Source organism: Halichoerus grypus, chromosome 15 (genome assembly GCF_964656455.1).
Source record: "Halichoerus grypus chromosome 15, mHalGry1.hap1.1, whole genome shotgun sequence".
NCBI classification, from domain to species: Eukaryota; Metazoa; Chordata; class Mammalia; order Carnivora; family Phocidae; genus Halichoerus; species Halichoerus grypus.
The window spans coordinates 22,826,992-22,839,561 of NC_135726.1; the positions used below are offsets into that span (position 1 = coordinate 22,826,992).

General features: G+C 38.3%; 1 protein-coding gene across 4 annotated transcripts in view; it reads left to right on the forward strand.

Moving 5' to 3' along the window:
• The window catches only part of CDH8 (cadherin 8), a 358,968-nt gene that overhangs the window by 153,691 nt on the left and 192,707 nt on the right, over positions 1 to 12,570 (forward strand). For all 4 annotated transcript variants that reach the window (XM_036091704.2, XM_036091706.2, XM_036091708.2 and 1 more), the window contains one exon: positions 9,377 to 9,496. In XM_036091704.2, the coding sequence (XP_035947597.1) occupies positions 9,377 to 9,496 (120 nt within the window). The remainder of the gene's footprint in view (positions 1 to 9,376; positions 9,497 to 12,570) is intronic.

A 12,570-nucleotide genomic window follows, 5' to 3' on the forward strand; every position in this document is an offset into this window, starting at 1 on the left:
TCTATTTAGCTGTCCCTCCCATGTTACTCACTACCATTCTTTCCCTCACAGTACCTTATCACATCCTTTGTTACTCATCCCATCATTTTCTGGCCTCCCACTGGTCTGCCCTTCAAGAAAGCAAGAATCTTCTAACTGTAAAGTCTCTTGGGTGCCTAAAAGAAGGCCTGGCATATAGTAGAAGCTCAATAAAAAATATACTGTGATAACCAAGGGCCCAAATAGGAAATAAACCCAACTTTCCTCCATTTTAACAACAGACGTCATGGATGATGGCACGTATAGGACGGCATATTTCGGGTGACTTAGTGAATACTTTTTAGAAAAATCTTATTGAAACCAAAGGTCTCTAATGATTGCCCAGTTAAGCCTGTTTTTGTCTAAGACTTTGCCTTCCCAGTAGCTCAATGGCTCAGTGGTGTTTCACTTGGCTAGGTATGAATTTGATAAGAGAGTTACTCATTCTATCATTCAGTTAGGAAAAAAAAAAAGTAACCATATGAGGTGATGGATGTCTTCATTAATTTGATGGCGGTAATCATGTCACATTGTAGACCTCTTTAAATACATTACAGTTTTCTTGGTCAGTTCTATGTCAGCAAAGGTGGAAGGGGGTGGGAAGGAAGGGATTATAGTCACAACCACACTCCTGCCATTTTTAAAAAGTCCTGGCTTTTAACTAGAAAATTAAGCTCAATCTACAAGAATAAAATAATGAACAGCCACTGGAGTGGTTATAATTTTATTCTCATGCCTCTTAAGCTCAAATTCATCCTTCACCAAACATACATAAAGTAGCATGCCATAGAGAGCAAGAGGTGCAGCTCAGCACAGTGTCCCCCCACCCAGGGAATACTATTTATCCATATGGGGAGCAGAATCAGAATACGAAGTGGGTGATAGTCCCATTTCTTAGATTAGGAAACCGAGTCTCGTAGGTGTAAAAAAAAAAAAAAAAAAACCTTGCTCTGTAGGAGTGACATGTCATTAAGGTAGAGTATGATCTCAGTCTGATAATAAGAGGGTGTGAACAAAACTTCTGACATTTTAAGTGTAGCATATACCTATTTTCCACTACATCATGCCGATGACTTCTGAAAATAAATTTAACAAAGGTTTTCGGTTTCTTGCAGCACAGTGAAAACATGCTAAAATAAACTTCAAACACTCTTGGGACAGGAACTCTGACTGCTGCACATTCTTGTGCCCTCCACGTCTAACTTGGAGCTCAGCCCACAGTACCTACTATGCAAATGGGCTTTGTGTGAGTGAATGAATGAGTTCATATAATAAAATACAGTGAAGGAAGCTTCCACCTACCGCAGTCCTGACACATTGTAGAAGGCACCCGCAAAGCCACTGGTAGCTTAATTTTGCAAGGTCAGGATGGAAATAGCTGCCGGTCTAAAGCATAAATGATGCTAGTTTACTTCTTAGGTATTTATAGGATTTCATTCCACAGGTAGTGGATTAGCGAAGGCTTGATCGCCGGAAATAGGCAGCCTAAGAAAGAAAATATACTTTTTTTGGTCCCTTTGTATTATAAGAGTCATTCTGATTCTGAAAGCGTTTATTTATGAACACAGAACTGTAAAACAGACAGCTTATTAGTTTTCACAACCAGGCTTCCAATCGTCCTCATTATCTGTTCGCAAAAGCAGTGGGTAGGCCACCATCCTGGCGCTGTTTGTGAGAAATGCAGAAGGTGCTTTTCTCCTGTGCATAGTAAACATGGCTGAGATTTTACAGTTACACATTTTCATACAATATTTTTCACTTCTCTCACCCGATGCACATTACAGATGTTCACTGGAATGATGCATGGGTGAATAGAAGACATCTGTGAGCTCAAATGCATTTTCTGAAGTGTTTAATTGTTCCAGAAAGTTTTGGGCTCATTTTATAAACACAATGTTAAGCGTGTATGGATGTTTATTAAGTTACAAAACTGTTTATACTTCTAAATGCTCCAGAATAAAATATGGAAGTGGAATTTTATTTCCCCAGTTTATGTCCCAAATCATAGAGCCAGAGAAATGACAGGATGCATTTCGGTGCTGTCCATCCGCCTGACTGCAGTTAAGAATCTGTCCCTGTTCCCATAATAAGTTCAATTTGGAGCATGTAGAATTTGGCAGCAACATTTTACTACAAGCTGAGAGTTGGCACATGAGAAGAACACCCAGTGAGCAATGGTTAGGTCTTTGCAAAAGATGATGGAGGGGAAGTGATTGTTTAGGATTTCATTGTGTGGTATATGTCTTAAAGACTGGTTTCTGAAACAAAATGGCAAACCCATGCTGCCTTTGCCTCCTGTTTAATTGGCTTTCAGAAATTGCACGATTGACCACCAAAAAAAGAGAAGGGTTTCATCAAGTTCTTAGAAGGAAGTAAAATCCTGTCTTCCTGCTTACAGATGGTATATCTCACTGTTTCCCTCAGAGCTTGGTTGAGAAAGATTTCTACATGTATAGGGTTAAAAAACACAAGTCATACATTTTCCTGATCCATGTTTAATCCTCCTCATCCTCCAGAGATCCCCTAAGGCATCCCTTGGAGGTTTGGCTATTTGGCATGTGTCTTCTATAGTTAAATAGCAAAACTGAACAAAGAAAATACCAGTAGGATTTAGGCCCTCATTGTACTGGGAGGATTTGCTTGCGTCCCTGCAGGAGAAAGTAATGTCCATGGTGTCAGTTGGAGAGATGTAAAGAAAACTGCATTGGCTGCCTGCAATTATCCTCAGCTTTTCCGTAAGCATATCAGGTCTGTGTTCTGTTGTTACCCGGGTGGGGGTTGGGGGACAAACAAACAAACAAACAAACAAACAAAAAACCTCTAGAAGTTGCATGCCGGTCATGTACAGAGGTATCCCAGAGCATGTTTCCATAAAAGTAAAAAATAATGGATTAGGTGTGACACATTTAAAACATCCAGGGCCAGATGCTTCAGCTTCTAGTAAGCGATAATTTAAACGTCAACAACTTACGCAGGCCTTAAGAAATTATTGCTTTGCTCTTCAACAACAACCAGAAAAGGTTGTCATGGCAACACCAGTGCCCCTACTACCTCTTGCATTGCCTAGGACTTGGGGGGATGAGCAAGGAGGATGAGAGGAGATGGGCTGAGGGTTTAGTTTTATTAAAATAACGAATGCCTGCTGCATCATTGCTGTGAGACGTTAGGCCTGTGATCTTTGGAATGTGTGAATGTTTAAGTAAGACATCTGCGGATGATAATGCCAGACACTGCCCACGGATGGTACAGACTGAACTCGGATCAGGGTAGCCAGAAGGTCAAATCAAAAGTTTGAAGGTGGTAGCAGGAGGCCAAGAACATACGCCTTTCTGAATTTCAGGTATTGCAAAGGTTCTGCTGCTTTATTTTCCTACCTGCTAACAGAATGCTTATTCTCAGAAAATGTATTGCAAATGACTCTTTGCAAATGGGGTTTGTGTTCTTCTCATCATAAGAGTTTTAGCTTTTCCAGTGTGCACATTTTCACGCTGCACCAAACCTTTGTTTTCCTGCTCAGGGTGTCAGCACCAGCATTTTTCTTTCTGAATAATGTGCAGAATTGGTGTGCTGACTTGCTCATAAAAAAGTATAGTCTAGCTAACAGAGCTGCACTACCCAAACCCAACATCTTATTTTCCCGAAGGCCTTTCATCTTAGTTTGTCAGCAAACTGGAACCTCTAACCTGACAGTGTAAAATATTTGATGGTTAATTTTGCTTGTAGTGTTTGCTGTCATTATAGGGGGAAGATGTGTGTGTCCTGCTGCTAATGGGCGGGAACCTTCAGGTGTGGTAGGAGGCAAATGATACCACGAGCCCTCTGTTAATTAAAATCCAAGTGCACATCGGCAAATCTCACTTAACCAAGAAACTAAATGCAGAAAAATGGGCTTATTAAAAGCAGAATTCACCTTGGAATTGACATATTCATACTTGAATTGATACTAGCAGGATGCATTGTGGTGACAGGGATCATTTTTGTTGACAACAGCTATATTATTATAATTAGGATCAGCATCAAGTTGGATCATAATAGGGGCTTTCTTGGAGAAATGGCACAGTGTCAAATTTATAGTCACTAGCTAAATGAGTCTCTTGTATCCTCGACAAAGGGACAAAAACAGTTCCAAATGAAAACACAAACAGAGAATCCTGTTGTTATATTTGCTGGGCATTACGCAGGGTCCTATTTATCACACACCAACACTTGCTGCTTTGAAGAAACATTATCCTGCAAGGTTTACACTTTTCAATTTGCCTCTGTGGTCTGCATTCTGCATGCATTTCCATGGAGAAGCCTACACCGCAGTTTGACTAGAAATCTTTTCTGCTGCAAGATTAACCTCAAAGCATCCATTTTTCCCCCTCTGGGTAATCACTTGACAAATGCATCCACAAAACCTCTACACACATCTATTCCAGTGTACAGGTGCATCAACAGTCTTGAATCACTATTAGGAGAAATATTATCCTTGACGGGAAGTAGTGCTGCCTTTTCATTTCCAGATGTCTAAAGTTGAAGGATGCGGATTTCCCGGGAAGCCAGGCATCAGGCAGAAATATCATGGATGAGGATGTGGGTAAAAGCTTGCCTTAGCCATGTTGCATCACCCGGCAGAGTAGTTCATCTTGGCGAGAGTGTGGGATTTGCATAGTCTGAGAGATACAGCATTCATCTGAATGCCACCTATTCAAATAACATCGAGAAACTTGTGCTGATGACGGGCCCAGTGCCTGGCCTTGTGCTTGCTACATCAAAACCCATTTTATTTTTGAGCCCACAGCAATTTTATACCACAGATGAAACTGACACGAGATGATCTAAATGGTTTGAGAAAGTGAGGTGTTGTGTGTGTGTATTTTCTAAGTTACTTTCTTATTAAGGACATGAACATACTGTTACATTTGGGGATGTCTTTTTGTGTTTTCCCCTCAAATTTAAGGAAATCCACTGCTATGAAAATAATTAGGCAAAGCTACACCTATAAACTACGACATCCACCACCACTTAAAATGATAAAAGACTAGTCTGTTACTCAGTCTCTCGCGTACACACATGTAATGTACATATAATAACAGTGAGAGTAAGCTCTCAGAAATAGCAAAGTCAATGACTCTTCATTAGTTTTTCCCTAACTTACTATATTTTAATTATCTCAACAAGCCTAGGAGGTAACAGTTACTGTCACCTTCCTCTTTATGGATTAGGAAACCAAAGCTTAGGCAAGTATTGTTACTTTGGACAAGGGCACAGGATTCATAGAAGTTGAAGATGGATATAAGTGTCCCTGGGTTGCCTGGGTCGCTCAGTCGGTGGAGTGTCCAACTCTTGATTTCGGCCCAGGTCGTGATCAGGGTCATGGGTGGGGTCGAGCCCCACGTTGGGCTCTGCACTCAGTGTGGTGTCTGCTTGTCCCTCTCCCTCTCCTGCCCGCCCTCCCCAATAAAAAAATAATTAATAAATAAATAAAATATTAAAAAAAATAATACAAGTATCCTGGTTCAAGACAATATGACGCCAAACATACCTTCTTAGTCACTCATCTCTACTTAATATCATGTCATTTGATTCTTACACAGAACTTTGAGGTGTGCAAAATAAATAATGGTCATCTTTGCATGTGTAAAAAAAAACCTGAATCACAGAGCATGGAAATGATGGAAATCTGGCCCATTACTCCTGCCTCAGTGTTTGGTAATGTGATAGGACAATTAGATAACATCAAGTTATGGTAATCAATGACATTAGGATCATCATCAGTCTGGTCACAGTAAACTTCCAGGAAATAACCCCAACTTCCATTTAAGGAGAAATAATCTCCATGGGCATTTATGCAGTTTGAATAGTTTTAAAAAATGCTTCATATATAAACAAATCTGAAGAATTCTTCAAAGTAATCACAATAGAAATTAATGTTTCTGTGGAAAAGAGTGAAGTTAAATTTTAACAATGTCTTGTACCCACTACGGTCATTCTGAACTACGGTTTTACCTAAGAGTTGCCTGAGAAGAGTTTTAAAAATACTCCACCAGCATCCCCGTATTGCCACACCATAGATTTGAAAGGTACCCCAAAGGTTTGACTGTTTTCTTTTTTTAAAGATTTTATTTATTTATTTGACAGAGAGAGACACAGCAAGAGAGGGAACACAAGCAGGGGGAGTGGGAGAGGGAGAAGCAGGCTTCCCGCGGAGCAGGGAGCCCGATGCGGGGCTCGATCCCAGGACCCTGAGATCATGACCTGAGCTGAAGGCAGACGCTTAACGACTGAGCCACCCAGGCGCCCCAGTTTGACTATTTTTCAAGCTAGATTCTAAAATGTAGGCAGAGTTGGTACTCATAGGCTTAGCATGTGGTCATTTGTGTGCTAAACCTCTACATATATTATTTGGTTTAACCCTCACAATAATTCTGATATGTATTATAGATTTGAAGTTTGAGGCTAAGGCAGGTTAAATGATTGGCCCAAACAGATGGGTAATTGTTTCAGTGTAGGTTGGAAGTATTCCATCTGCAAAACCGTGATCCACATATTACTCTGTCCAAACGCACCCACGGCACACATATATGCAGTGATTCTGTCATTGTTCAGAAATCTCTTGATTTATTTATTCTCTGTGAAGGCGTTTCTCAATTTAAGAGTCACCCACTAGCAGGTAATTTTAGTGATGACAGGAATCTCTAACTATTTGTTCACCTCTTTGTTTCCAGTGCCTAGGCAGTGACTAGAATGGAGTACTCACCCTCATTAGCTTAATATCATACTTGACTTTATTTTTCTGATAATGTGTTATCTCATAATGGGGGAAAGACATTTCTCCTAAAAAAAAGTTAAACACACAAGGCAACTCAATAAAGCAAAACAGTTGTTTCATGGTCTTCTGCATGGAGGAGTTCACTCTTCTTCTTAGTCTCTGAATTATGAGCTCTCAGTAACTCCTGAGTCTTTTTCTTGCTATTAATTCTTTTTTTTTCTTTAACTTTTTCTGAACTAATTGTAGACTTAGAGAAAAGTTGCAAAAAGAATTCCATATACCCCTCACCCAGTTTACTGTCATTTTAACATCTTATGGAAACTTAGTACAAGGATGAAAACAAGAAAATGAGCGTTGAGATCCTTATTTATTGTTAATTTTTTTTTTATCACCCCCTAACTGGACCTCTGCTATAACCTCGTAACAGTCTGATCTCCTAACATTCAACGTCTCTGCCTCCAATTAAATCTGGGGGCAATGATAGAGGAGAAGCCCATAGCATGCTGGGTTTGGTCTCTAACTGAAAAATCGTCTCTGTTTCCTACAGGATAAGCCAGCACTCCCCATCTTGGGATTCAAATGACCCCTGCATTTCATGCTCCAGCTTACATCTCCAAAGTTAGCTTGATGATTGATATTTCCAGTCATTATTTCCTCTTAAAATTTATTTCCCTTTTTTCCTCTTACCTGGAAGGTTTTCCTCCAATTCTTCTCCATCCCACATGATATTCAAATAACTCCAAATATTGTACTGTCCTGTGTGCATCTCTACCAGCTAGTTGATGAGCTATTTGTGAGAGCGAGTCTTATTATTTTTTTCTTTGACATTGTTCCCAGTGTCTGGTGGAATGTGGAATGTATTATACAACCAACATTAGGTGCTTTTTCTTCCTTCTAACTGTAGATTTTGTAGAATCTCTGAATCATCCTTCTGAGTAGAAATTTCCAATTTTACAGGACTATCAACCGCTCAACAAACATTATTACTACATTTTCCTATACAGTGACCATAATTCAAACCCTTGAAAGTATTTTGATTGGCACGATCTTGCAAAAGCTCTATCCTATTTCAGTAAAAAGGGAGGTCTGCTGCTCAGACCCCCCACCTCCATGCCCTTCAGGTTGAAAACACTCTTCCCCCATGCTGCTTGAGAGTGCTGATTGTTGGCTTCTCAGGGCTGATGATCATCCAGCTGAGGAGAGCTGCCTGGCTGAAGGCCAAGGCTCCATTCTCAGAGGGGTTCCTACATCCAATAACTGGTCAGTACTGGATCTAAAGGTCTGGCCCCATTTCCTCAGTGACCATCCCAGTGGTAGATTGCCCAGTGGAGTCTGTGAATGCATCACACCCCACAGTTCCTTCTGCCCAATATTGACCTGTTCACTCCCCCACAGATATCAATTGAAGAGAACTCCCCAATAAAAATTCTGCAAGAAATCTATCTCAGCGTCTACTTGTTAGGGAACTCCATCTCTGACACTTATATTTCTGATGAATCATTAGATTATTCATGTGCCCATTCATTCAGTTATCAGTATGTTTGATAATTATGTGTCTGACACTGGATAAAGGACACTGACTCTGCCCTCACAGACTTTGAAGCCTGTTACCACACCAGACATCTCCAATTTCTCCCAGTTTCAGCAGTTCCCAGAATTTCACAGAGTCTCTCAGACTACTTTGCCTTTACTTATGCTTGATTTACTGCTTGGAATTCCTTCCCTGTCCTTCTCCTGGTTAAACTCTACCTGTCTTTAATAATGTAACTCAAATGCCATGTCTCTCAGGAAGCGGTCCCTGACCTCCCTCTCTGGAGTAAGTGAGAGATCCAAACGTGGTGCTGTTGCATTCAGCTGAATTTCTATATGCATGTGTGTCTGTCCCCTCCTCTAACCTTCCACCACCCAACTGTACACCTCCTAAATGTAGATTTTATCTTAGTATATATACTTCACATCAGGCAAGCTATTTGTGCTCAATTGCTGAACGAATGAGTGAATAGCAAATAGAAAATGAATCTGAAAAAAAAAAAAAGGTTTGATTCTGTTATCCATAAGGTCTAATTACCTAAACATACTGATTAATTGGTGGTTCCAATCTAATTTTATATCCTGAGGAATTAGATGAAATGGATAAAATATTCCTCTGATATTTTTGTGCCGCTTTTTTTTTTCAGGTATATTCAGTTGTACTGCGGCAAAACTTAAATGCTACATATTATATCATATTATTAACCTAGTGTTTCATGTTTCTTTGATATGTTTCCTTTTCATATTCTCCAAGCCCACATGAATCTGAGATAGGTATCTTTAAAATGAAAACTACAAAGGATTCTTAAGTAATATAGATTCTAAAAGGGTTATCTTTATATAGTACTCCAACCTAGCAGTACTCTTCTTTTAAAAGACTTGGATATTTTTGAAGTTATGACAGAGTAGTTTATCTCCATATTTTTGAAGAGATTTCTTTTTTCTTTATTCCCACACATGGATTTGTATTATATGCTTGGCAAAATTTAGCTCTTGGCAAAGAATACTGTGTTAATTATTATCTTTTTCTCTCCCTCTTTTTCTTTTTTCTTTTTTTCTCTCTTTTTTTTTTAGGTACGTCTGTCACTAATGTAACAGCTACTGATGCTGATGACCCAGTTTATGGAAACAGTGCAAAGTTGGTTTATAGTATCTTGGAAGGGCAGCCTTATTTTTCCATTGAGCCTGAGACAGGTTTGTGGCCTAAATTTTGAATTCTATTTACCATGTTATTGCTTCAGGGAAACACTTTTCTTGGGATTTGGATTATGAAATGTTATGGTTAAGTACTTCACTGCATGTATCAATAATATTTGAATGTGTTATTTCTGTGCAGTGTGTGGCACATGGCAAGCCCAACAATCATTTTGATACTGATTAAAACAAATTGCAGACCCTTTGTAGAATATCACTTGTTTAACAGATGGCCTGGTACAATTTTTCATCCTGGGGGGAAAAATGTGCTTATACATCAGGCACGCTGAAATACCAGATTTAAGAATAAAGTTGGTCACTTATTGGATGTGTGGTGCTTGGCAAGTAACATTTATAAATCTTTTTAAGTTTCAACTCCCCTATCTATAAACTGGGTATGGAATCTACTTACTAGTGTTATGATGAAGATCAATCAAGTAATGAACATCAACCATATAGTGCATGACGTGGTAATCATTCAGTGGATGGATATCGCTAGATTTGCTGTTAGATTCCTTATTTATAAATCAGGATCCTGATGTTTACCCACTAGAGTTCTTTATGAAGATAGTAGTAATAGTAGTAGTAATAGTAGTAGTAGTATTGCCAATATTAAAGCCAGCCAATATCCTGAATCTGGTGGTACAGACTTTAGAAATCATTAAGTTATTTTTACAAAACAACACTTTTTTTTTTTTTTTACTGATTAGGAAAATAATTTCATAAAATTATAGTTTTTGCAACTGAAGATATGTCTTCCTATTGTTTAATTTTAACAATGTATTAAGAGAGTAAGGCCAAAAAAAAAAAAAAAAAAAAAGAGAGTAAGGCCACTTTGTCAGACATTTTATAATCCTGTGGGATTTTTGGTAGCACATATAAAAAATATTACAGATAACATTATCTTTTGTGTGAATTTTTATTTTGTATCTGTGGTTTGGTCTGCAAATTTCCAAATTGAAAAATTCAGTATACGGCTTCATACACATACAATATAATTTCTTCAGTTCATGAGTTTTCAGTATTATTGAGATAAATTTCCATGTCTTACCATTAAGTCAATTATTAATTAAATTAAAAATTTAAAGCCTCTCTTTGCTTTTTTTTTTAATTCAAAGAGCAAAATCCTCATGCATTTAAAAGTGAGAAAAAGTACATTTATATATAAATAGGTCATGGCTTAAAATTGAATTTAGATTTAGGAACAGGAAAGAACTCTTCTAAAACACATTAATTAGGGGCATAATTACATATTCTTCCTCGGTGAAGAAGGAAGTATCTCATAAACTTCATCTCATTTGGGCTCCTTGATGACCCTAGGGGAAGTGGTAGAGAAGGTAGTGAGCTGAAAGAGAGAGAGAGAGAAGTCTGGAGATGTCCTTTCAGCCAAAGTCACAGTGACAGAGTTGGGAACAGAACTGGGACTCATACCCTGGTCCTTAATTTCAAAGCCATCTTTGAACTTCACTTTCCCTAGGTAATAGCTATGGTATAGGGGCTTCTGTAAAACAGAAATTGTTGATTGCTTAAGTGGAGTTAAATCATTTTCTCCTTTGCTCTTTGCCTATTTGTTCACTTGGATCTTTTTGTTCACCAAGCCCAGTGTAATCCAGCAAAAATTAATTCAGCATTCACTGTGTGCCAGGCATTGAATTAAATAAAAGGAGAAAAATTCACAAAGGCTAATGTCAGCCTGCAAGTATCCCACAACCCATTTTGGAAGACAAATTTTTGCTTTCAACATAAACACAAGGAAGCATGGTGATACCATTTAAATAATTTATATATCAAGAATAAATTGCTATGAGGTATAGATAATAAAATCCCCCTACTAAGTCAGAGGATTTGGGTACTTTTAAGTCTCATTGACATATATTGCCCTTTGCTTAATCAAATGTCAGCAACATAATATTTGCATTTTTACCCAGCATAATGAGTGTCTGTCTCAACATACATTTATTTTAGCTTTATCATTCTAATTTGAAAGATACAAAATTATCTGGTTTATATTTTAGAAAGTGTATTCTGATACTATTGTGGGAAATGTAATGGGGAGAAATGATACTTGAAGAATGTATATAGTGATTGTTTAATAAATATTGGTAGAGTCAAGTTGTGATTTTTAAAGCAGACACAATGCTGAATGAAATAGAGGCTAAATTCAATAATCAATAATCAGCCTAAGTTATTTTCTTGCAACATAAATATGTACAAGTGAAATATAAATATTTTTGTATAAATGCCTCCATAATTACACTTGAGTGTGTTCAAATGGAAACAGAGTGTAAATTGTTCCTAAAGAATCTAAACTTGACTCTATCTGTGAGGCCTTTTGTCTCTTTAAAAAAAAATTTTTTTTGAGACTGGTATGAATGTGTGTGTGTGTGTGTGTGTGTGTGTGTGTGTGTATGTTTGTGAGTGTTTGTGGTAGAGAAGGGCATAAGTGTTACGCAGAAACAGATTAAGAACACTTTAAAAATTTTTTATATTAGAAAAATATAGAAAAAAAAATGCAAAGACCAGGGAGCATTTGGGTTTTTTGTTTTGTAAGCAAATGGAAAGTGAATACACTTTCTGGTGACCAAAAGACGTGTATCAGTTACTGTGTCCTCTGGAAGACACTGAGACAGGAGAAGAAGTGGCTTAGCGGGTAAGGACTATAAAAGGTAAAAGAAGCACTGTCTTAGTTCTGGCTGCTATAACAAAATACCTTAAACTGGGTGGCTTATAAGAAACAGAAATTTGTTTCTCACAGCTCTTGAGGCTAGAAGTCTGAGCTCAGGGTGCCTGCATGGTAGAATTCCAGTGAGTGCTGGCTTCTAGATTGCAAAGGGCTGGCTTTTTATATCCGTGTGGAAAGAGAGTGAGCTAGCTGGCTTCTTTGAATATGAGCATTAATACTATTTTTGAGGGCTTTACTCTCATGATCACATTGCCTATTAAAGCCACTGCCCCCGACTACCATCACATTGGGGATTACATTCAACCTATGAATTTTGGGAGGGACATAAACAACCAGTCCCTAGGAGGCATGCAACAGGATTAGGCGGGGAAATCCATCATACTGTGATACA